The 26,962-nt window shown below is 39.5% G+C and overlaps 1 protein-coding gene across 1 annotated transcript; it reads left to right on the top strand.

Annotated features, from left to right (window-relative positions):
• Window positions 1-530: 530 nt before the first annotated feature.
• Window positions 531-26,218, top strand: PRKAA1 (protein kinase AMP-activated catalytic subunit alpha 1). The gene is made up of 9 exons (XM_063320421.1): window positions 531-701; window positions 7,768-7,909; window positions 10,983-11,076; window positions 12,837-12,981; window positions 14,779-14,866; window positions 15,766-15,990; window positions 19,723-20,209; window positions 20,613-20,739; window positions 23,073-26,218. The coding sequence occupies exons 1-9, from the start codon at window positions 572-574 to the stop codon at window positions 23,315-23,317; spliced, it is 1,683 nt and encodes a 560-aa protein (XP_063176491.1). The 5' UTR covers window positions 531-571; the 3' UTR covers window positions 23,318-26,218.
• The last annotated feature ends 744 nt before the right edge of the window (window positions 26,219-26,962 follow it).

Consider the following 26,962-nt stretch of genomic DNA (forward strand, 5'->3'; position numbering starts at 1 on the left):
CAGCTATAAGCAGCTCCCTGGAGCCTTCTCTTCTCCAGGCTGAACAACCCCAGCTCTCTCAGCCTGTCTTCATAGGGGAGGTGCTCCAGCCCTCTGATCATCTTCGTGGCCCTCTGCTGGACTCACTCCAGCAAGTCCCTGTCCTTCTTATGTTGGAAGCTCCAGAGCTGCACACAGTACTCCAGGTGGGGTCTCCCCAGAGCAGAGTAGAGGGGCAGAATCACCTCCCTCGACCTGCTGGCCACGCCTCTTTTCATGCAGCCCAGGATGCGATTGGCTTTCTGGGCTGCAAGCGCACGTTGTGGGTCATGTTGAGCTTCTCATCCACCAGCACCCCCAAGTCCTTCTCCTCAGGGCTGCTCTCAATCCATTCTCCGCCCAACCCGTATTTGTGCCTGGGATTGCTCGGCTCCCTTCCCCTCCCCCCCACCCGCCCCACAATGGTTCGTCCCGGGGGAGGGCGGGAAGGCGGCCAGTGCGGCGTTCGCTTCCGGGTTTCGGTGCGGGCGGGCGCTGTGTGGTTGCTCCTCCCCCGCCGTCGCTGCAGCCCGGCCCGGAGCGGGCGGGCGCTATGCGCAGGCTCGGTCCTTGGCTGAAGATGGCGGCGGCGGATAAACAGAAGCACGAGCACGGGCGGGTGAAGATCGGGCACTACATCCTGGGCGACACGCTGGGCGTCGGCACCTTCGGCAAAGTCAAGGGTGAGGGGGCGCTGCGGTACGGCACACGTCTGCCGGGCCGGAGAGCGGCGTCCCTGCTGCCGCCGCCGGCGGTCACCTCACGGCGGCTGGGGCTGGGCGGCTGCCGAGGCCTGGCCGGGCCGGGGCGGGGCGTCTGGGGGCCCCGGGCTCGGCGCTGCGGCGGGCCGAGCTTCGCCGGGGAACCGGCCGGCGGGGTGGGGGCCGCCGGCCGAGGTCCGTGTGGTGGCAACGGCGGCTGGTGGGCGGCGAAGGCCGGTGCGGACGGGGCTTGTGTGGGCCGAGGTGCCGGGGGTGGGACCGGCGGTCCGGCGGAGGGGAGAAACAGCTTCCTCCTCTGTGTTTACGGAAATAGTTCCCGGAGGCTAATGATGCTGCATTTATTTAAAACAGCACTGGATACGTAAGGAAAGGAGGCCGTATGAGTTCCTGAGCTGCTTGTACCTTGCTTTTTGCTGCACAAATACTAATACTTGATGACCTTATAAGGCAGGCAAGATTTCTTCCTCTGCAGAGGGAGAAATCAGCATAAAAAGATGAGTCGGGGATTATTGGATTACCTGGCAGCGCAGCTGACACACGGGCATGGGAAGACTTTATGCTAAATCTAGTTGACCAGTGGTTATCAAAGTTTTTTTTTTTTTTTTTCAGCTTGGACTTTAAAATCTTTTCCCAGTAGGGTGGGGATGCCGTGCTGCAATTTCGAAGCCTAGTAGAAATAAAAGGGAAATTAAACTCTCCCTTGGTGCTGTCCAGGTGGCAAAGCTGTGCATTAGCCTAAACTGTTCGTGGTGCCTTGTTTGTGAGAACTGTTGGAATGATGGGGTGTGCGAATTGAAAACATTGTTTCACAAATGAGTTACACTGCACTCAGGTGGTATTCTTAATAAGGTGTTTTTATGGTGAACCTAGTGGACTGCTCATATTATAACCAGTAAAAAAACATTGCTTATTCTCTTGTGTCTAATGTGCTAACAGGCTTTTAACATGATACCTTTTTTCAGGGTAGATGTTCCTTTTGTAGAAAATAGGAGTATGTTTGCCTTTAGAAATATCTAGGAAAGCAGAGGAAAATATTTTGAGAGTAGAGGCCTTTGGGTCTCCTTTTTTCAAGGCAGGCTTATAAAGTGACACCCCCACAGCCACTTGGGAGCAGTGGCTGGCAGCTGGAGTACCATTCCTTTCCTTGGGAGCTTAGCACCCCCTTAAATAGGGAGGAAACAAGATAAGGCAGAAGGTGGGTATCAGGTTCTCTTTCCTCATGGAGGGACTAGATGTTTGAGGGGAGAAGAAGAATCAAAGATTTAGTTGTTTTTTGTAGTTTGTTTTTCCCCCAGTGCACTGCACAAAGCTAAGGTCAGCATACATATGTATGTTCTAATATGCTTTTCAATTTCAGAGCATGCTGTTGCACTACTGCTGCTGTTCTTCTCTGTACTGGCAAAAATGTGTCTGAAGTTGAAACCTTGAAAGATGATCAATTTGTGGAGATACTGGTATAATTTTAATATATTATTGAACATCACTCCTCCTAATATTTCATGAAATACAGTTAGCTTGAAACACTTAATTGAAAAGAGTTGCCAGTTTATTTGTAATTATAACTAATTATATTATTTGATTCATGTTAGGTGTTCTTTTACACTGCTGTCGTGGTTTTGGCCGGATTGGACAATCAGAATGAAAGGTGACCCTCCCCACCCTCTCCAAAGAGAGGAGAGGAAGAGATAAAGAGATTTATGAGTTTAGAAAAAGAACTAAACTACTTTAATTAAAATAATCATAAATAAGGAAATAATATATAACAATAAAATAATAATAACAAAAAAGCGTACAATTATATACAAAACCGTATCCAGCTCCCAGGATGACAATCACATCACCAGCAGATACAGGGAAGGTCCCAGACTGGAGTCAGTGATGGACAGGAGCTGAATTCTGGATCTGGGGTCAGGTATGCTCAGATCGGGATCAAAGGTAGATGAACAGACAGGATCCTCCTCAGACGTTGGCCATTGAAGAAGGAGACTTGACGTTTTGATCCCTCAGCTTTTATACTGAGCGTGATGCGTACGGGATGGAATACGCTGTTGGTCAGTTTTAGGTCACCTGTCCTGTCCGCTCCTCCCTGCAGGTGGGACCCCTCTATGCTTTTCCGCTTCCGACCCTCTAACAGGGCAAATAACGAAGTTAGCTGACCTTGGTTGTTACAGCAGTAAGTATAAGCAAGAGCCTCTCTGCATACCATTCTTTGGTACAATCAGGTCTTACCAGTCTGAGAGTGAACAGTTTCTGAACAATATGCTGTTAATTTCAGAGTTTAGTCAGTTAGAAGAGGCCCAGCTAAAAAGTAAAATTATAAAACAGAAAATTGGCTCTGTTTTACCTCAAACCAGGACAACTGCTTTGTGACTATTGATTATGTGAAGAGTATACACATGCATATAGAACATATTTTGTATTAAGGATGGGGGAGAAATCACCTTGTGGGGATTTGCAGCATCATTCTGCATACTGAATACTTTCCTTGGGTGGCTTGAGAATTTATTTAGGATCTAGAATCAAGTGTTAGTGTTCATGGACTCATGGTTTGTTCCTGTATACAAATTGTTTTAGGTTTTTTTTTTCTTGTCCCTAGGTGATGTACTGTGTTACTGCTTTTTATTTAGCTGTACTTAATAAAGGACATATTTTATCTATGATGCACTGTTTTTCCTTCTGAGCACACACTTTCTTAATTTAATACCAGATCTATGATTGCTTTCCTGTAATCCTCATCATTTTCCTTTTCTGGTGACTCTGATATGGTTTCATCAATTGACAGTAAATGGAAAAACTGTAACAAATGTGTTAATTTTCTTACATTCAGTTAGGGTTTTCCTTGAGCTCATGTCATACAAGGGGTCTTAAAAGTGCGTCTTTATAATTTTAACAGTGGTGGCAGCCCAAAAAGATTGAACTGGAAAACCATTGCTTTATTTAGTAATTGTTAAAGGTCTCCTCATGTTAAGGTAGCTGTCAGATGGATTCACCCTGCTGCTGTTACTGATCTCATGTTTTTTCAGTTTAACTGTTCATCTGGCTGTACTGGCCTGAATTAACTACTGACTGGTTCAATTCACTTGACTGTGCCTAAGCCGGAGAGTTACAGAGGAGACAGCTGTTTCTAGCCAATATCTAGGCAAAGCAAAAATGCCACAGAAGCGAAAAGCTGTGGGGTAGAAGAGAGTACTGAGCCTAAATCAGTTACGTGAGATACATTCTTATTTAAACTTTACCAGGATCTATCCCTATTTTTGTCCATTTTTTAAATGGACAAACCCCCCCCCCCCCCCAAAACCCAGAAGAAAACACTGCTGATGTTTCCTGTTGAAACCAAATGCAAACTTTTATTTGTATATATTTTTGGAAATAAGGTTAGCCTTCATAAAAGGAAGATTAGTCAGGCTTCTAGTGATTTGTACTGAGAAAATGAAGGGTACTACTTAAGGTTGTAAATGTACAATAATTGTTTCAGTCTATAGAAATAGGTTAAAAACCCTAGTCTGTATAGACTGCAAAACTGATGTAAATAGGTCGTCTTGGTCAAGGCAATGATGGGAGACCTGGAAACAGACACTGAAGATCCGTTTGCTAGCTAACATTGTGCAGCAATATACCTTTGCACAGCATTAACTCATGGTGGTTTTTTATGTCAGTGAAAACATTTGTTTAGCTCATGCTTTTAAAGGCTACTTTCCTCTGAGCCTCGGGTTGGCTTTTTGGCCTGTTGCAGAAATGTTTCATTAAATACAACATACACTTGTTCAGCTTTTTTTCTACAAACTTGATGACTGGTGCCTGCATTTCATAAGAATGTTGTATTTACTCCGGATTGCCTTGTAATCAGTTTTCCAATTGAAGATCTGCTGAACTGAGTTTGGAGACTGATAGTCCTGCACGTCAACAGTTAAAAGAACTCACTGCTGCTTTGAGACTCTGTCACTGGCATGGAAATCTTGGTGCTATGCATAGCCACAGTGAAGCTTGAAGGCAGCTGGTATTATCGGAGGATAAAGAAATACAGGGAAATATTAAGTCTGTAAAGTGAACTTTTTTTGCAGTGATCCCTTCAAGGGGATGATAGCTGGTTGAGGATTAGGGTGACTAACATAAATATATTTCAGTTACTTCTAATTTGTGAGCCTTTCCTTTTATAGGTAAACCTTCTATCAAGAGGTAATAAAAAGTAGCTTTCAGAAAGATAACTCTGGCTTCTTACTTTTCCACATGATGTTAGCATCAGAAGTCTTGCTTTCAGTTCTGTCTTGATTACAAATTCAAAAGTAGTCAGCATTCTGTTACCAGTTAGTGTCTGCTGTTTTACTGACAACAGATACCTTGAAGCATATCCAAGAAAACAGTTTTATTTCATGAAGTAGATGGTTACTGGAAACTTGTATTTTAAAAAGCTAGGCTTGTTATAATCTTAAATTGAACTAAAAAACGGAGGCAAAATTACTGAAGAAAATAGCGATTAAATTTGAAATGTCTTAAGCAAGTGAACGGGCTTTTTGGGATCTTTTTGCACCCGCACAAAACCACAGTATGTTTTCATTACAATAATTTATTCAAAGTTGGCAAACAGAGTTGAAGAAGCAGAAAATCTTGTTTTCTCCCAGTCAATGAATAAGATCAAGGCTTGGGGCACAGAATCCTGAACACTGACAGCTAAAATTGGTTGCAGTCAACTGCAAATGTTACTGTTTAATTACTTTGAATGAAAAATGTGTTTTGAAAACTCTCTTCTTATGTGCCTTGCATATTGAATATAGGTTGTTGTAGCTAATAAATTACTTTCTGTTTTTCTGAGTTCTAATGAAATTACAGTTTTCGTGTAAGGTAGACTGACAAATCAGAAATGAAACAAATTGGCTGATGAATGAAACTTTATAACACGATGCATGTCAGAACTGAATATTTATATGCTAAGCTGTAGAATTGCTCAAATATATATGTTACTTACCAAATGAAACACCTTCTTAAATGTACTTTGTAAAGCAAAGGAAGATGTAAATTCATGTGTCTAACTGATTTTTGGTTAGTTTCCAATAAGCTCTTTCTTACAAAAAAAATAAACGTTAAATTTTAATTTACTGATTTACAATTTAATTTACTGATTTGCAAGATTCTTGCAAATAATTCTGGTTTACATCAGTTTACATTATTGATACACAAAGACTTTGTAATTCAGATGGAATAGTTGCTTTTCTAGTGTGTTATGTTAATGATTCATTACCTCTTAAGATTTGAGCATAGGTGATATAATTTGTTGTACTCCTTTAAAACTTCAATCACACTTGAACTGAAAAAAACAAAGGGGATGTGATTGCTTTAATTGTAGATCTGGTTGAAAGCAAATATTTTCATAGTTGACATAATTTTACAGTTCTAGGCAGCCACCCACTGATGCTTTGTGGTTTGTCTAGAACTTGATGGATGTGGGCTCTGCCCTACCTCTCTCAGCAGTGCAAATGTGTCTGTCCAGTGTTTTGGTTGTTGTGGCCGTTTTCATGCATGGCTTTCTCTGCATGAGGGGGCTGTATTTCTTCACCTTGCAGTCAGAGCCTTTCTGTATTCTTGGGTACAAAAGGCATCTCACCACCACATTGTCTTTGTTCAGGGTCTTGGGTAATAAACTATTTAGTTACTTCCCTACAGGAATTTAGACCAACTGCTTTATATTACACAGTGGCTATTTTTTTTTTTTCAGTGTAAGAATAATCACTCAGATGCTTATCATTATCTCCATCTCTCTGCTAAGAATTTCTTCTCACTTGGGTTGGTTAACTCAATATGGAGGCAAAAGGCAGCAGGAAAGCCTTGTGTTCGGAATGAGATTTACAGATCGATAGGTGCTTGCTGATTATATCCAAATTATCTGTTAAATGCAGAGAAACTTTTGTGGATCACTGCTGTTTATCACAGCTTCCCATGGATATATTTAAATAAAACTTGAAGGCTGGGGCTTAGTTAAATTCTCAAGTGAGGAGAAGCACCCAGAGGAGTGAGTAATGTGTTCAGCACAGGTCTGTTAGCAATGTCCATTCAAGTGGTCAAGGATGAACCTTCAAAAGACAGAAATCAGGATGGTGAATGAAAGTAGTGTAGTTATAATCGCTGCATGCAAAACCCAGTGCAGATAGCAAAGCCTTCTAGTGGAAGAGATACTTGCCTTCTGTGGTTTATCTGTTGGGTTTAAGAAAAATATTAGCGACTTTGTTGAGGCTACTTCCATAGCACCTGTGAAATTAAGGACTTTAAGAGGAGTAACTGTCTAGAGAATATTTTACACTTTGGGTTCCTCTGTTGAAAGAAAAATGAAACTCTCCTAGAAGTAGGAAAGAAACTGAGGAGTGTATGAGGTTGCATGTTTGCATTGCTTCTCATAGTTACTACTGGATTTTTTTCTGGACATTTCTTGCAGGTTTTGCCACTTATTTTATATAATAAAGCTCTGATGCTTACTGCACAGACTGTGGAGCTTATATAGGGTAATTTTTTTAAATATAATTATTTTTCAAGTAAACTGATCAGATATTCTTAGTGGCAATTCAGAGTAATTGCTGAAACAGGCTTATTGATGGAAGGATGGCAGTGATTTCTTTAGAAAGAGTGATCCTTACAGATAAAGGAAGAGCTGCAGGACAGCTTGTCTGAGTGGGTTACCAAGCAAGCCAAAAGCTTGGAGTATCTTACACAGGGAGGGAAAATGGTCTCCCTAATTAGCAAGGGTGGCAGTGTTTTGGGATACACTTTGTTTGTTTGCAATAGTGCAAAAATGTAGTCATGCTGTAAGACTTCTGAGGGTTAGGTTTAATGTTTTTCTTACATATCCCATTCATCTTCTTATGGTAGAACTGTGTGAGGGCAGAAGAAATGACATGCCATCTGGTTTTCAGCCTCCCCAAAGGTAATGGGGAAATGTGGAATCCTAACTTATATTTCTTGGCTACAGTCAAAATGGGCAAATTAATGTCTTTACGGAGCAATTGAAAACCCTGACTAAATACTTCCTTGTTCTTTGCAGTTGGCAAACATGAGTTAACTGGGCATAAAGTTGCAGTGAAGATCCTGAATCGACAGAAGATTCGCAGCCTTGATGTTGTAGGAAAAATCCGCAGGGAGATTCAGAACCTCAAACTCTTCAGGCATCCTCATATAATTAAGCTGTAAGTTTTGCTTGCTATAATCAAACTAATTTAAGTAGTAATCTCTTTTTGCTTTCACTGATCTGAAACTTGTTTAAAGGGCAATACTGCTAGCAGTATCTGGTCAGAAAAGTAACCAGGTTCCAAGTATGCAACCATTTTCAGTATCCTCTGTAATGCATTTTTACAAAACTGATCTCTGCAGGCTGGAGAGCTCTCATTAGATCTTTGCTTACAAATTCTTTGGACAGGTACATAAAAGATAATGACATGATAGATACTCCTAGTAGCATCCATCTCTGTGTTTATTTGCTACTTCACTTTTCTTTTTCTGGTTATATTTGATATTTTTTTCTGCTTAGAAAATTAGTTACTAAGAACAAGATTGTAAAGGGCATTTCTATAGTAAGTTTACTGTGTGTTTTATTACTCAAAATAAGTTCTTAGTGATGTGCTGGTCAGTGATCTATGGTTTTTCCAATGCAGATGGCACTCTGAAAGATTTTTCTGAATTAAAGATATGCAGTTTGTTAGAAGTGATTGATATTTCAGAGTTCTTCAGTATAGCTGCTGACACTTGCCTAAATGTGGTATTTACAGTGTGACTGTTTATATCTGTTAGTTGATCAATAGTTCATCAGTGGAGTACAGAGTACAATTAAATATGTCCCAGAGTAGACCCCTTGTGTCTGGTCTGAGGAAATAAATTATAAATGCCATTGATTTTTTTTTTAAACTTTAATTTCCTGTAAAATGAACCTGCATTTCTGGAGTGTGTGTGACTTTCACTGTCTTAATCATAGTGGTAGTGTTAGTGTTTTTTTTTTTTTATTGGCAGTCTTGTCCTAAGACCTAGGTGGCACTGACAGGTGCCATCCTTATACACTCCCTTTAATTTGGCAACAGCTGTTACACTGAAGCTAAATTGGATTGTGTAAGGTCAACTTGCTAACTTCTTCACTGGGTTAGTTTTCAGAAGACTATTGAGGTGATACGACTGCAAAATTGCTACTGCTGTCAGATTTCATGAACGAGTCCAAAGGACATACCTGTAGCCAAAACAAAATAGGAAGTGCCAGCGTACCGGCTGAGATACGGGCGTGGAACAGGAATGTGTACTTGTGGTGTTGCTAAACTGTTAAGTCAGCTTAACAAGCTTCAGCTAACAGTTTCTTTCTTGGGGAACTCTGGGGAGAGTTTTTTTTCTCCTGCATGTAGAGGGAAGGGACAAGATTTAGGAGATGAAGGAAAAATGGATGCATCACCAACTTTTCATTTGGTAAGCCTGCACTTCTAAAGCAGAAGGATTATTAGCCTGTGTGTAAATAGCATTTGAGATATAATTGATACTCTTGCGCAGGTAGACTTGCTGGTAACGTAGGATCATGCTGTGCATACTGTCAAGAAACAGATTGGGGAACTGCTAGGGAGTAGCTTAAGATATTTAGGGTAAAGATATACGGATTCCTTCAGTTTAACGTTACAAATTAGTCAATGTCTAATTTGGAACATCGCTGTGCTTTATGAAAAATCTCATACACAGCTTTAGCAGCATATATAATTTTAAGCCTGTTGCAATACTTTCTATACCATACTTTAAATAAAAACCTTTGGAGCATCTCCTCTTGTAGTTTTTGACCTCTACCAATAGAATGCATCTTGTTTTCCTACATAAAATCGCCTGTTTTTGCATTCTGGTCATGTATACTGTATGGTTTGATAACCTTATTTATATTATAGGTATGTAACTATTCCATAACCTCCTTTTCCATACCCAGAAAAATTAGCTGACTATAGAGAAGCACGGCTGTAACGTTTGGATTAAAAGGATTAAAATACTATTTCTGTAGCAATGTCTTACCCACGGCTTCAGAATATTGTTGTTAAAGCACATGAGGTACTTTCAGACAAGATACTGGAGATAAAATTGATAAAGGGTGAAGCATCTTGGACTATAAGTTTTTATGTAAAACTAACTTTAAAAGATCTCATATTGATAACTGCATCAGAAGGGTATGGAGGTTATTGAAATGTTACACTGTAACAGTAAACTGTTAAAATAGATATAGCCACACATATGTGCACACCCATTCACTTGGATAGCATGAACTCGTTGTCTATGTAGTTCAAGAATAACTTGTCTCAGTAGGCTGTAGCGTGTCTGTTTTCCCCTTTGTCTTGGAATTAGCATTTTGAAGAAAGTTGCAGTTCTGTAGTGTGTGTATGAATTCATTTATGTATTACAATCAGATATTTGCATGTTCAAGTGTAGTACCTTGATACATTAATTTTCATCCAATTGCTACCTCCCATCCTCTCAATATAGTATGTGAATTTTGGCTGAAGTGTTATTAGTGTTCATATTCTTGTTTCATAAAAAATCAATGACTTCTGACTGCTGTCAAGGAAACGACTTCTAGGTAAGGATATGTAGAACAAAATCAAGAATCTCTTGAATGGGGAAGTTTTGGCCATAAACTTTGGCCATAAATTTTGGAACTTCAAAGGCTTGGGTTGTTTTTGTTTTGTTTTGTTTTTTTAAACTTAATCGAAGTAGGATTATAAAAATATAATACCCAGAGTGCTAGTACTCTTAAATACTAATGACGAAGTTAGGTCTCTCTGCAAAAGATGATATTCATGCTCATTAACAGCATTTTTTTTCTAGTCTTGAAGTATACTTTTTATTTACAGCAAGTCAGATTTTCTGCATGTTAAGGTTGAAAAGTGTATATTTTTCAGACACTAGCAAAGTTCCTTAAATTCCTTCCACACTGCATGAAGCTGTCTGCAAGGCAGCATTGTAAATAGTTCCATAGAAGTCATTTGGACTAAACTTAGTCCTCTGAAAGTACAGAGGTTGATATTTCTGGTGGGGAATGCAAATTTCATGCTAGTCTTGGCAATGATGGCATCACATAGTGGAAGGAGAGGAAATAGTTTCTGAAAAATACTGTCATTCCAGTAGCTGTAAACTGGCTGATAGATGTTTCAATGTATACTTTTATCTAACTCTGTACAACTTTGGTTTTAACTAAATGTAACTAGCATCTCTTACTGAGTGTGTAGACTAACAGATAACTTCTCTTTTCAGGTACCAGGTCATCAGTACACCAACTGACATTTTCATGGTGATGGAATATGTTTCAGGAGGAGAACTGTTTGATTATATCTGTAAAAATGGAAGGGTAAGAAGTAGTCCAATTCTAAAAATCAATGACTTACATTCTGTTTTTGCTTTTGCAACATTCCCTTGTCAACTGACACTGAGGGGAGAGACAGGTTCTTTTGGGGCATCCTTGGCAGAATGAGGTAATTAAAGCTTTATTTTCTTAACAGGATATTATGATAAGCATAGCACAGAATTTATGGTTGGAGTGGTACAGGATTTCTACAAGCAATATCAATGTAGTACAACTTAAAAGTAGCATAATACAGAATTTATAATACAAGTTATGATTTCTAATCACCTAGACCCTCAGCAGATCAGGTCAAATGTTAATACGCAGTTTGCTGTGTCAATATAACATTTACAATATAGACTCAAAAATCACATGAAAGAATATGAGTCACTTAATCCTGGGAGGAAGCAGAGGACACTAGAGGCATCCCTGGCCATGGTGGGGCCCGGGGGGTTTGGGAGTGTCACAGTTCTCACTGTCCAGCAGCAGTTCTGGTCCAGGTTCCCACTTAGGACTTGTAATTACTTGATGTTACGGACAGTGCTCTGTGTGCTGTTACACATCCTTGTTCTGTGAGGGGGTCATCACTATCACCTGGCTGGCCAGGTGCCTGGGACCTTCAAAGCTGGTAAGGAAGGGACTGATCAGCCTGCCACCCGGGAACCTTGAGGCCAGTAGGGAGGGAAAGAAGAAATCTGTTTGGTTTGTCTGCTTGGTTCGCAAGACCTTAAGGGCCTAATGATGAGGGAAAGAGCACGAATACGTGACTCCCTCGGTCACAGAATGGCTGCTTTCCTCATAAAATTACGTTAGCTATGCTAACCACATTATTAGGGGCCTGGGAGCAGGGGGTACTGGTCACACCCTGTTAAATGAAGGTTTGTTTTTACGTATTCAGCATTCATTTTGCTGTTAGTAATTAAAATATACTATGACTACATCTTATTCTGAAAGTAAAAATGGTTATATGTTAACAGGTTTCAGATCTTTATGTATGACTTTGTCATGGCATTTTTCCTCTCTAGTGATCTATTAATTTACAATTAATGGGTACAAACCGGATGGGTATGTACCCAGCTGGACTAGCTGAAAATTATTTCTTTAGTATAACCCATTATTGGAAAAGTACCATTGTGCCCTTATTACACTCTTCTACTAGTAGAACAGTTTCTGTGAGAGCTCTGAAGTCACTTCTGACAAACCATCTAGATAGCCAGATAGGATACTTTAAGTTAGTTGTTAGAACAAACTTTGGCACAGATTTGGGTATGGATTGGGGCATGCTCATAGGAAATGCGCAGCTAAGTCTGCTGTTTAGGGCTACCTGCTAGTAGCATAAATAGCATCTAAAATTTTTCACTTCTGTGCTGTGTGTCAGCAACTTTTGTCAACTTAAATTTTACACTGTGCTTAAATGTCAAAGTTCATTGGTGTTCCAGTTATGCAAAGTTAATATGTTGGGTGCTAGTGTTTCTAGTTACTGCGTATGTCACATCTGCCTAACCAATTTCAAAAGAGTGCTTGAGAAATTTAAGTGACTTTCTTAGTTGGTGGGTATGTTTTGTTTTACTCATTGTAGAGCGTACATCGTTTTGTTGGTACCGGAGCTAGGAAGCGTTCTGCTACAAGTTCTCATAATCTGTTGTATAAAGTATCAAAACTATAAATTATAACTTTATGTCATGGGAAAATTTTTCTTTAATTCATATAAATGAAAACCGAGATATCTTCCACTCATAATTGTTTAAAACCTTTGTCTGTCTTAGCTTGATGAAAAGGAAAGTAGACGTCTGTTCCAGCAAATCCTTTCTGGCGTGGATTACTGTCACAGGCATATGGTAGTACATAGAGATCTGAAGCCTGAAAATGTGCTGCTTGATGCACATATGAATGCCAAGATAGCTGACTTTGGTAAGCATTCCTATTTTATATCCGATCACATTTCTGGTGTTATTTAGATCCTGTTAGTTACTATGGTAAATATTTAATAAAATGTGTATACTTGAATAACCTGGTAGTGGGACGCAACACAAGAACCTCAAGAGTAAGAATGTAAAGCAGAATGATGTTCTTCCGTGTGTGTAGAACTTGTTTTTCTCTGAAGCTTTCTTTTCAGGTATTTTCTGTGACTGGCTGAAATTGTGGACGATTTGTTTGGTTTTGCTAAACAGTATTTTCTCTGAAATGCTAAATAGACTTAGTTCCTGACCTTTCCATTTCAAAATTCACTCCTATTGCCTGCTTCACCATCTATGAAATGTAGATGTTTAGTTGTCTTAGAAGTACAGTGCAAGGGCAGTTCATCATGTTGAAGACCCACATTGCTATACTAAAATACACTAGTCCTCCTATTAAACTACTCTAAGTTCACTTTAAAAACTCTCAAGATGTGATTGAAAAAAAGTAATTAAAGCGTAAAAGGTAAAATAAGAACAGTTAATCTTGCAAACTCCTGTGCTTTTTTGCTGCATACCTGCCTAACTAATCAGAAAGCTTAATAATTTATACTAGCTGTTTGTGACACAGCTGAGGAGAAAACTGGCAGATAGGTCTTGGAACTATCTGAATCGGGAAACCTCTCCATATGAGCATAGTAAGGTATCCGTGCTGCTGTAGCATTGTGATATCTCTTGTGGACATAGTGGATAATACCTGCCCTTGTAAAGCACTTTGAGGTCTCTGATGAAAGGTGCTAAGTATTCGAAGTATATTTTAAAAGTATGATGTTCAAGTATGCGGGCACTGGGAGTTGTATTGATTTCTTGTGTGTAGAAAATACTTTGGGTGAAATGGTTTATGTGGTAAAGAAATGAAATACAATAACTTACAAAAATATCTTCCTGTAACTTAAATGTCATCAAAGCTGTAGCACTCAAAATTAACCATGACTAGTTTATTAAACAAAAGCTTAATAAAAGCTTTTGTATATTAGAATATGAAAGCTAGCCAAGGTGAACTCTTTCATCTTCCCCTTCCCCCTGTAAAAGAGCATAATTCCTTCTCGGACACTGACTTCGTGGGCTTACAGTAGTCTTGGTCATGCAGCCTCCACTGAGGAAAGTGGAAGGTATTTTCCACAGCTATTCTAGAAGTGGTATTAGACTATACTGAGGGCCGGTGAATGAAGATGGTCTAGTTCTAAAGTATACTTTAATTACTGACAGAATATCTAAAATCAAACTACTGAACTGTAGTGATTCAAGAACCAGCTGAGCATGTAGGTGTCTAAATTGTGGTGAAGTCATGTGAACTCCTCAGTTCCCTTATTCTGTGTAACTCTTGCAGAGTTTTAGGCAAGTCTGTGGTAGCATCTTCCACTTTGGCATTTAGAAGCGAATGTATTTTTTCAGACTTTCTTGTTAATGACCAAAATCCTAGCTGCATCTCCCTTAGAGCAACTTTATTCTTTTGTCATACATGTGTTGTTTAAATTAGACTGGTTTTTGTCTTGTGATGAATATATTCTCAAACATTTCTAGGTTGTGCAATAATGGATTGATGTTACTCAAATTTCTGGTAAATTACATGGAGGATTATGTGACATTCTCATATAAAAAAAAATTAGTAACTCGAAACAATGTTACTTCTTTACTGAGATAAATTTGTTGTTTCTCTAATTTGATTACTAGTATTTGTTCTAGGTGGTATATGCAGTGTGAAATCGTTTTGCTCTCTGAATTTTTAGTAGTTACTCTTATACACTTTCAGGTCTATCAAATATGATGTCAGATGGAGAATTTTTAAGAACAAGCTGTGGTTCCCCTAACTATGCTGCACCAGAAGTGATTTCAGGAAGGTAGTTTCTTTTATATTGGATACATGTGTGCATGTACTTAGTCATTTTGCTGCTTGATTCTAAAGGCTACAAAACTATTCCAATTGACAAGCTTTAGGCTGAGAAACTGTGGGCTGAAGTTTTTTGTCTTGATAATTTTCCATGAGTGTTTAAGGCTTCTACGAACTAGCTTTGAATAGTTCCTTTAAGAGACAGGATGTCTAATGCCCCAAATCCAGTGTCTACATTGTGCCTGAATTGGTTTAAAAGTCTCACTTAGAGCTCAGATCTTGGAAGTAGAGGTACAGATAGAAACACAGGCAAAGTCTGCTGTGAAGTATGAGTAGCACTGAAATATCTGCTGCAGAGTGGATACTCAGTCTGAACATAGCTTCCCCTTTTTTTGGACTCGATGATTGTTGAATCTGCTGCTTTCAATTACCTACCCTAATATTACCTCTTGCCGATTGGAGGCCAAATGTCTGTTTTATACAGGCAGTAGCAAAGAATACATGACGAGTCCATATAGCAGAATTTATCTTAAACTTTGCAGCCTCACTGATTTGGGGGATAGATGACTTTGTACAAATTCTGCTAAAACAATGATAACAATGCGTAACATGGATTTCCTTAGTGGTAGGTACAAATTTCTTTCAGTTTGCCATTGTCTTAAATTGCATTTTTTGTTATTGTTATACAATAGAGAGGAAAACTACATACTTTTGCCCTGTTACATATTTGAAGGGGAAGGACCCAAAGTTTAAGGGAGGCATGAAATAGAACTGAAATGTTATAGTACTTGCAGATTAGTTGTCCCAAGCTCATACACTTTTAACTACTGTGATATAATGTAAGAAAGTAGAGGAAAAAAATGTATTTAAATATTAAACACAAGTCACTAATAATTAACTTTTTCCCAGATTATATGCAGGTCCAGAAGTAGATATTTGGAGCAGTGGGGTTATTCTCTATGCGTTGTTATGTGGAACGCTTCCATTTGATGATGATCACGTGCCAACCCTTTTTAAGAAGATATGTGATGGTATCTTTTACACTCCTCAGTACCTGAATCCGTCTGTAATTAGTCTTTTGAAGCACATGCTGCAAGTGGATCCAATGAAGAGAGCAACAATCAGAGACATTAGGTAAAACACTAACTGATGTCTGATCGCAGGATGCTGAAATGATAATGTCAATGCAAATATGCAGAACAAAGAAATCATTTATACAGGTCATCTATGCTTTATAGACTGACATGAAAAATGGAACTTCTGGCGGTTTGGCTTTTGCTATGATGGTTCTGATCTCCAGTGGCCAATGAAGTATCTATTGTAGGTCACAGAAAACCAATTATATACATTGCATACAGAAATTCTGAAAAACTCTGTGTTTAAGACTGCTATAGTAAAGATGTTTACGTGCAGAATGGCTTGCAAAAACTGCGCAGTATTGACTTCTTTGAGGAAAAAAAAAAGTCTTTGATTATAAGAACCACTATACCGTACTGTAAATGTCTGAGAGGAAGTTATGGCTCTTCAATATGGTAACTGCTGTTTTTATTCATATTTCGCAGACTCTAAAACATCATCTGTTAAGACTCTGAATATTCCCCATGCAAGATAGCACTTTCTAGCTTCAAAACCCTGGCATGAATTTGTGTATGAATGATACGAGAACGGGACTGCATTGACAAGTGTGCAGGGGGGTTGAATAAAAAAACAAACCCAAAGTGTTGGCTGATAGAGCTGTACTTCATGCAGCAGCCTAGTTAGGTTTTCCCGTTCCCATTGTAAGAAACTTCAAGGAGGGTGCTTTGATACACTACCTTAGTGAAAATGCTGCTTCTTTTAGTGTTAGAAGTTAGGAAGTCAGCAATGTTCATGTTCTTTCAGTAGAACAAAAAACGTGGTGCACCTCTCCCTTGCTACTTTATTACAGTGGGAAGTACTGTCTTGAAGAAATCAAAGCACTATAAGAACTAAACATTGTAAAACTTGAGTGGGTAGGAACTTAGCTTATCTCAGTCATGTTAAATAAGTCTGGAAGGGAAGTGTTGTGAAAAAGATGTTGAAAAATATTGGTTACAAAGCATGGATGGATTTTGAATCCTAAACACTTCTAGTCAATTAGCCATAAGACAGGTCATTAAAAGGCAAGCTGAGTTTAATTGAATACCTTAATTCTTCAGGGGTTTGGGGGGATGGTGCATGTAAGGGGAGAGGCCCACCTCAATGAATAGGAACGAAATATTATTCTGGGTTCAGTCACCCAGCTAGGGCTGGGCTTTGTAGTGTTATAGGAGGAGATTTTTTTACTTCCAAATTAACTGGTTGCTTCTGATGAAAATGTGTTTTGCGCAACACATTTGTGGTGAGTCATGTTCTCAGGAACACACTGACTAGACCTTGGTCTGTCGTACTGGTTTTGGCCACGATAAAGTTAAACTTCTTCATAGTAGCTTGTATATGGCTTTGTTTTGGATTTGTACTGGAAATAGTGTTTATAACACATGGATGTCTTAGTTACTGCTGAACAGCACTTACACAGTGTCAAGGCCTCGTCTGCTCTGCACAACGCCCTGACAGTTGAGTAGGTTGGAGGTACTCAAGAAGTTGGGGGAAACACAGTTGGGACAGCTGCCCCCAGCTGACCAAAGGATATTCCAAACCATATGATGTCATGCTCAGCAATAAAACTGGGAGGGAAGTTGGTGGGGTTGGGCTGCTGCTTGGGGACTGGCTGGTCATCAGTTGGTGGTGAGCAATTGTTTTCATTTGCATACCTTGTCTTTCTCCGGTTTTATTTTCCTCTCTTCATGTGTTTTTTTCTTGCATTTTTTTACATAAATTCTTTATCATTATTAAGCCCAGGCCCCATGAAAGTGTCGTTATGGGTGACAAGGCATGTGGGAGAATATGGGCAGGTATTTAGAGGGCTTGTCACCTCTGATGGTCTGAGACTTCACTCCTGAACAAGTGCAGGATCCTGATGAAGGGATAGAATGTTTGAAAAAAAAGATGCCCTGGCTATTCCAAAGAGGCATAACTTATCGCACTGTGCTGGGGCCTGACCCGCACCTACTGAAAACTGCTCAATATTAATTCAGCACCCTCAAGGAGAAGAGAGGGTCTCTAGATCTGAAAACAGACATTGTGGCTAAGCCAGAGACCCAGGCTTCAACTATATTGGTTGTCCCTATAATTAAAAAAACAAAACAAAAAACCAAAAACACACAAAGTGGAAGCCAACTCATTTAATAAGGGATGAAGAAGCTTCTTGTAAAAGGGAGCAAGAGAGAGAATCACAAGAGGTAGCCTGTTCTGTAGCAGAGCAGTCACAAGAATAGGAGGAAGAGACTGACATGATAAATGAGACGGAAACCACTCGATCCCTATCCCTAAGGAAGCCATGAGGTATGTTAAAAAATTTCAGGTGTCAACCAGGTGAGCAAATTCTCAGCTTGTTACTCTGGTGCTGAGATACTGGGGCAAATGGTCAGGAATTAGAAGGTAAGGAAGCCTGGCAGCTGGGATCCCTTGCTGGGGTATGGCCATTGGCAAAGGAGTTGTAAAAGGGGCAGGAGTCCTCAGTCTTTGGAGGCGATTCCGGTCGAGTGTGACAGACAGGTATCCCTTTGAGGAAGATCTTGTAAATTCTGTAAGCAAATGGACCACCATTAAGGGAGGTATCCAGTATCTGAGGGAATTAGCCATGGTGGAGGTGATCTGTGGCAACCTGGATGACAACCAGGTATTTAAAGACCTGAAGGAAGCCTGGTGTGCTCGGTCCACGTGGCAAAACTTCGTATGAAGTGCACCAATGTTGTACACCAACACCATGGGGATAATGAGCTGGACAGATGTGGAGGCATCGACTGTGGGTGGATTGGCCTGCCAACTCCAAGAATTCAAAGAGACTACCCCATCTTATGGGCCTGCTTCTTAGCTGTGGAGAAACTCACAAATTACTCTCACACTTTTACCCTTCTGATTCTCCCTGCCATCCCACCAGGGAGGAGTGAGTGAGTGGTGATGTGGTGCTTAGTTGCCAGCCAGGGTTAAACCATGACATCCATAGAACTGCTCTTAAATTGCTACACAAGTCTTTATGCTATAGGTGGGAATACTTTGAAAATTAATGTCATGCCATACCCTTTGGATAGTTAAGCAGCTTACTCTAGGTACACAAGACAATCTTTATTTTTTTCTGTATGATTGGGCAACGTAAATATTTGATTCCTTCTGTATCTTTCCTTTTCCCTCTTATGAATACAAGCCCATTGATACAGTAGTAAAGAGGTACTGATTGACGCTTCCATAGCTTCCCTCAACTCTTCAAGTCTTGAAGACAGCCGGGGGCGTTCTAAATGAAAAAATGATAGGCAGCTTGTTTGGGATGGGGAGCGTGTGACTTTAATGTTCAGAAATTTGTGTCCAAATATCTACCAAAAAGTTATTCAGCATTAACATTTCTTAATTGTGTTATGTATTGTTAGGTGTTTACTTGGGGAGGGACAACTCAAGTGGGTAGTATAAGAATTTCCGTTGAAAATATCTCAAAACTAACATAGTGGCAGTAAAAAATATACTATTTATAAAAAAAGAAGGTTGAGTTAAATATTTTTGGAGCTCAGGTAGTCAACAAACTTACAGGAAAGAGGATTTTTTTCAGTCTCCCACAAAATGTCTAGCAAAATCTTGTGAAGGTAGTGATTACTTTCCTATAGGTACTGTTTTATTTTCTGTGCTGCACAGAAGGGGACTTGAGCTGAAAACTGTCGTTGTTGTACAGGCTAAAAAATAATCTTATTTTAAAAAGAATTTTAAAAAGTTTGCTATACATAAATATACTCAGGCTTTTTTTATTTTTGAATCTAGGGAACATGAATGGTTTAAGCAGGACCTTCCAAAATACTTGTTTCCTGAAGACCCATCATATAGCTCTACCATGATTGATGATGAAGCCTTAAAAGAAGTGTGTGAGAAGTTTGAATGCACTGAAGAGGAAGTGCTAAGCTGTCTATACAGCCGAAATCATCAGGACCCTTTAGCAGTTGCCTATCACCTCATTATAGATAATAGAAGAATAATGAATGAGGCCAAAGACTTTTACTTGGCTACAAGCCCACCGGATTCTTTTCTTGATGACCACCATCTGTCTCGCCCTCATCCCGAAAGAGTGCCATTTTTAGTAGCTGAAGCACCACGTCCTCGACATACTCTTGATGAGCTGAATCCACAGAAGTCAAAACACCAAGGTGTAAGAAGAGCTAAGTGGCACTTGGGAATACGTAGTCAGAGTCGACCAAATGATATCATGGCTGAAGTTTGTCGAGCAATTAAACAACTGGATTATGAATGGAAGGTAAAAGAATAAAGGGTCTTTAGAGTAGACAACAGTAATTTTTTGTTTCAGCTAGCTTCTACGTAGCCTAGAAGTTTGAAACTATGTTATCCTGTGCTAGAAAATAATCTCGTGTGCCTGTGCTGACTGCTTGTGCTTGCTGTGGAGGAAGTGTTTTGGGGTAGGCTATTCTTGCTGAGAGGTAAAAAAGCCTTGGTGACATATTTAACTTTGCTATTGGGGCTGTAGGAATGTTTGCCTGTTGGCAAAAAAAGTCCAAACAAACCCAAAACAAACAAACAAAGCCCCCAAAACTCCAACAGGTAATCCTGAAATCACTTAATACCAGTGAGTTGAATTGACAAAACCAATATGCAGTGCTTCTCAAGCTTCTGGTAACTAACTCAAATCTCTTTCGTACTAGGTTGTAAACCCATACTATCTGCGTGTTCGAAGGAAGAATCCAGTGACAAGTGCGTATTCCAAAATGAGTCTACAGTTGTATCAGGTGGACAGCAGGACATACTTACTGGACTTCCGTAGCATTGATGGTATGTGAAGACTTACATAAGTTAATGGAGTTGTATGGCAAATAATACTAAATGCAAACATGTCTTAATTTACTTGTTTAGAAGTGAAGTAAGTGTTGCCTTCTATTAGTTTAAGCCAATCTAGATCCGTATTAGTGTTTCTTTATTCCTTCCTGCTCTGGTGTTCCTATGATCAGATGGTTAGCTGCTTCATGCCTTAAATAACAGCTTTTTAGCTATATTAACTCCTAAACTGCTCCATTTTGTGTCTGCACCAGCACTAATACCACTAGTGCAAAAAGGGACACGGCTGAACTGCCTTTGGACCCTCACCCCCCCAAATTTAAACATAAATCTGAAGTAAGCATGTGAATAACATTTCCTAGTGAAGATAAAGCTTGGCATCTAAGCATTTAAATTTGACTTGGACTGTACACTGCTGTACTGAGTTTGGCTGAGATTGAGTTCGTTTTCTTCGTAGCAGCCTATAAGGTGCTGTGTTTTGGATCTGTGACTAAAACAGTGTTGATAACACACCAGTGTTCTGGCTGTTGCTGAGCAATACTTGCATAGTATCTAGTCTTTCTTTTTCATCACTCTGTCGTACCCAATGAGTAGACTGGTGATGACCGGGAAGCTGGGAGGGCAGGTAACCTGCAGAGCTGCGCCAGACTGACCAAAGGGATGTTCCATGCCATGTAATGTTATGCTTTGGGGGAAGGTAATCTTGAGACTGGCTGGGCATCAGTCTGCTTTGGAGGTGTGGGGAGTGGTTGCGTTTGCATCACTTCTTTTTTTCTTTTCCTTTTTTCTTCCTCCTCCTTATTAAACTGTGATTATTTTCTACCCGAGAGTTTTCTCACTTTTGTCCTTCCAATGTTTTTACCCATATGAGCTGTCAGGCAGAGTCAACCCACCAATGCTAGTAGTGGACAAAATCTGAGATAGGAGTTGTATGCTTGCAGTAACTGAAGTCTTGAAAGCAATTGATCTAACCTGTAGAAAGATGTATCTTATAGTGATGGTAACACAGCATACAAATCCCAGTTGGTTACCTTCCTGAAAATGAATGGAGGAGCTAATACAGACTGGCCACAATGCTTGCTCATGGGCATAGTAGACTAAAGCGGAGTTACCTACAGCCAATGGTGTAGATGACATGCATGGGGGAAACGTGCCATGGATGGAAAAGGATTTACTGGCATGTGGCTGGATTAAGTATAAGGTGGCTAAGGCTGTGTGCGTCTCATGGTAGTTAAATCTGATCTGACTTGGCAGTGCAGTTCTTGCCTCCTTCCTTCCTGACAATACAGGTGCTTGATTGGATCCAGTGGTACTTGATACAGGGAATAATCACTTTCCTGTACTTCTCTACTGTAGTATAGGACAAATGCCATCCCTGTGGGAGGGGAGATGACTGCTTAGAGCCATGCAGCCGGGGGAGGGCAGCTTGCTGCAGTGCTGGTTGCAGCTGTTGAGGAAATGGAACCCAAGGGCATGGATTTACTATCTCTCTTCCAACAGTGAAGCTGATTTGACTTTCTTTCTCTCCACCACAGTTAACTGTTCCCTGTTCCTCTTAAGAAACAGTAGTTTAAAGTAGCTTTGATGTGAAAAGGCAGTCTCTCCCGTGTTCATTAATTTCTCCTGTAAATAACCTTACTGGTGCGAGATGAGAGTCAAACTAATGTTCAGTATTTAAAGTAAGAATAGAGATACTTCAGCATAACATTACTTTTAAGATGAAACTATTTCCTCCTTGTACAGAAAGTAAACTTAACCTACTGCAACCCAAGTGTACAACATACAATGGCAGAAAAGCTTCCAAAAGCGAAGGACAAATTAATGTAGATGCTAGCAATTGATGTATCAATGAATTATAGTAAAAATACAAATAAAATCAAAGTATAAATAACAAATATAAAGAAAACAAAAAGAGACTACAAATAAAGTAAAAATGCAAAAGGCATCTACAAAGTGTTTGAACGTTTATTGGACTTCATCTTAGGATGCTATCCTGTTTGTGTTTTAAGTAACCTAAATTGAACTATCAGCTACTGAAATTAATTAATGGAAAATATGGCGAGTGCTGGTCTAAACTAGATATAAACATTTCTGGAACACTGTTCAGAGTACAGGAATAATTTGCAAAGGACACTTGCTTCTGTGTTACTATATGTGTAAGCTTTTGCTTTCTGTCAAATATTTATAGTTTGCAAAAGCTGTTTATGTATTAATCGAGTTTTAAAAAACAAGATTTAGAAGTGTGGGAAGGCGAAGATGTTTGCTATTCCTATAACAAACTGGTTTGATACTGATACCTAATTTTCTTCCTCTCTCCCTTTGCATCTCAGATGAAATTACTGAAGCAAAGTCTGGGACTGCAACTCCACAGAGATCAGGTTCTGTGAGCAACTATAGATCCTGTCAAAAAGATTCAGATGCTGATGCGCAAGGAAAATCTGCAGATACATCCCTTACTTCATCAGTGAGCTCTTCGCTTGAGTCTTCTACAGCTGACTTAACTCCAAGACCAGGGAGTCATACAATAGAATTTTTTGAGATGTGTGCAAATCTTATTAAAATACTTGCACAATAATTTTGAAGATGGGCTTATTTCTTTTATAGCAATAAGCATGCCTAAACCATAGTCAGATGCTTCCAGTTATAATCAAGTTAAATTAACTAAGGCGCTGAAAAAGCTAGCCACAGAATGCAATTTGCACAGGGATTGAAATGATTATGGGCAGTTAATGTATATTATTTTAAAGCTGGAGTGAATTCTGATTGTCTGCTGTCCAATAGAGTAATACAGGTACAGGAAATCGCTTGCCCTTGGGGCAGCATTCATCACGTTTTACATTGAGTGCACATTAGGCTGCATATAACATTTAAGTTAGATGGACCTTCCTGTGTGTTTGTTTTTTTTTACTGGTAATACATCTGATGCACTGTAAGTAAATGTACATTTACTACTTCAGTGACCTCAGTGTGACTTGGTCACTATCTACAGTTGTGCATCAGTTAGTCAGAACGATCAACATCTTCCAACAGTAATGTGTTAAAACTGTTTCTTCCCCCTTATTTGATAAAGAATAGTTTAAAGTGTCACAATGTACTACTTTTAACAACTGATAAATCTGATTAAATGCATGCAAGTCCAACCAGTTGGAAACGCCTGAAGGTGCTCTGTAATGCACTAATGGTGAAATTCTGTGGGCAGAGTAGAACAATTGAGTCCACAGCAATGGTGAGGGACTTACTGGTGAGAAGACTTGGCACCCCCTGGGCTAAAACAAAATGTTGCTCTCTGGAGAACTGTCCTTAGTGTTGTAGCAGCACAGCAGCTCCCTGCTGCTACTGCAGGCTGAGAACCCTTTTCCTTTGAAACAAGTGCATGTAGTTAAGAGCAGAGCCTAAGGGCTGTTGCATGCTATTCCAGGATCTAAAATTGACTTCTTTTAACATATATGTTAATACTTTGATATAGCTGTTTATCACATGTTAACTTAGCATATACTTTATAGAATTCACTTTGCAGTTGAAACTACATACATAGGTTAGGCTTTCCCAGTCCACCTTTATAGCAGACTTTGCTATTTAAATTAATTGTGAAATTAAATAGTCCAACCTTTCAGTTTAACGTTGGCAACTGATCATGACAACTTGAGTGCTAATAATCCAAAAGTTTTCAACAGTAGACTGCAATTACCAATAACATAAATCCTTCTGCATTTATGGTTTTTGCCATGTTTCAGGAAGAAAACTGAACATCATATGTTAAAATCACAGCTTGTACTTGCACAAAAACATTTAGTCTCTTGTAAATTGCATATAATTAGCCACAGTTCCATTCTCATCTAGTACTAATAGGCATAAACAGTAAAGTGTATGTCATAAAATGTTTAGTTTTGCATTCAAGAATTAATGTTCTCTTCAAAATAAACTCCATGACCTACTCAGTTTCAAAAGTTGCTCTCCCAGGAAAAGACTGGAAATCAAGTCATTATTATGAACATTGAAACCTGGGCTCTTAAAATGAATGGGGATTCTTGCTAATGACTGAGACTTCATCCATGGAAAACTGCTAGCTACAGATACAAGAACTGTTTAATCCAGGCCAACTGGCTTCAGTCCAGAAATTCATCTGTTACGAACATGCACAGAATCTGAAGAAACATAAAGCTGCTTTAAGCCCTGGAACTGCTGTAACTGCATTCTGAACTGGGCAATTGTGTGGTCTGTCTAGTGTTTAGGTACAAGTTACAACTTCAGTTCTTTATCCTTGAGTGTCACACGCGGTCCCTGTAATGCAAGTTTCTATTGCTGCATCTGAAGGTGGAAGATTTTCCTTAAGTAAAGCTTTGGGTTTAAACTCCTGAGATTGAGATGCCAACGTGAGGGACCAGCTGCAAATCCTACTCTTAAGTCCTGTTTTTAGTCTTGTAAGAATTGGTTCTGATGTACTGAATAAATTGCGGTGTTCATTTTTGTTACCCTTTTATTTTGAAATTGTTAAATATTGCACTTGTACAAACAACAAACGCACAGCTTTTTTTAATTGTAGTAATTCCTCATCTGGAATTGGTTTGGGATCACCCTTGCATATGTTAAACTAAATACTTATAAATGGTACCTGCTCCTTGTAATGCTGACCACAAATGCAAGGTGTCAAGGTGCAAATAGCTTTTAATTTTTATATACTTTTTTGGCCCTCTTATGCATTAAGAGAACCATGTTTTTTCCTTTGTCTTGATATCTGGAGGTTAAAGTAGGCTTCCAGCAGAAGTGTACTCTACTTGTAGTTTTAAATAAAGTAAATTTTATTGGTATGATAAATCAGTTTTGATGGCCAAAAGCTTTCTGATTGAACTGAGATTTTTATAGGGGATGGGGGAGGGAGAAAGGGGGACTGACAACTTTGTTGCACCTGGAGCAGTTGTCTGTTGTGTGACTTTCCTATGCTTTGTAGATCTTGCTGTTTATGCTGCTTTCTTCATGTGTTCCTACTGATCTTGCAGGCCTTTTTATAGCATCGCACTAGTATCTGCCAGTAGGCTGTGAAACATAACTTCACTAAGAAAGCTGCCAGGATTTTAAGGAGGCAGCTTATGCAAATACACGAATCAGCCAAGTATGTTAGTCTTGAATTACCTTGCTTTTGTATTGCAGTTTTTTCAAAAAACATGGATGAACCTGATTGTCCATGTCTGATATAACTCACTAGGTAATTGATAAAAATTCATCTTGGTGGTGCAATATTTAAAAAAGAACCAAACATGTTTGTCTTGAGTGTTGAATACAAACTTGGAAATGAATTTTATTTTACCAGTTGATTACCATTGTTAAGATATGAAGTCCTGTTCTTTAACAAAGATGTGCCTACTTTCTCTGTTAATTTCTTCTGACAAAGCTGAATGGCAAAAATGCTTGTTTGTAACTGTATAACTTTTTAAAGGTTCAAGACTTAAAACTAAGTAAACATGAAATACTGAACTATCTTCTTTGAAACTGTGTGCATGCTGTCTTCTAGTGTTATGTATGTTATAAATTAACAGATAAGGACTACTACACTTGTTTTTATATTACTATTTTAGAATAAGCTACAACATGACAAAAGCTTCCTGCAGAATTCCCAGTTGGGCCACCAGTGGTGCCAGCCCAGCCTCTCACTGTCCGTTTTCCCCTAGATCCTGTGAACCCTTTTCCTGCAAAAAAACAAAGGAATTTGGGATTGAAGGAATGTTGGATACTCAGTGCCAGGGTCCCTTTCTGACCTGTGGTGACTCACCTTCTCTCCCCTTTTCCACTGCTCTGTCCCTGCACTGCCGTGGATGCTTCTTGTGTCTTGGTATGTGTCTCTGTAACTCGGGAGTAATTTTAAACCCTGTACCCTGTCGTTTTCTTCCTTTTACGAAGAAACCCCCTAACTTCCAGCCTTGGCCATGTTTCCTGGGTCATTTTTTCTGCCCGTGGGATGGTCGGTGCTGTGGGTCTCACATGGGTGCCATTCCCAGCTTCCCTTGCTCTTGTCCCCAAACTTGTGGGATCATTTATCTGCTGCGGAAGCCAATAAATAACACACAGTGTCGAGGTATTCCCTATTTATCAGCAGTTCTGCGCAGAAATGGGTGCTAGGGGTATCTCCGCAAAGCTAACACACACAGCATTGGGAAGTGTAATTTTTACATTGTAAATTGGCATAATTGACATACTAATTGTCTATCCACTTTTTATTGGTGCT

Source organism: Chroicocephalus ridibundus, chromosome Z, assembly GCF_963924245.1.
Source record: "Chroicocephalus ridibundus chromosome Z, bChrRid1.1, whole genome shotgun sequence".
NCBI lineage: Eukaryota > Metazoa > Chordata > Aves > Charadriiformes > Laridae > Chroicocephalus > Chroicocephalus ridibundus.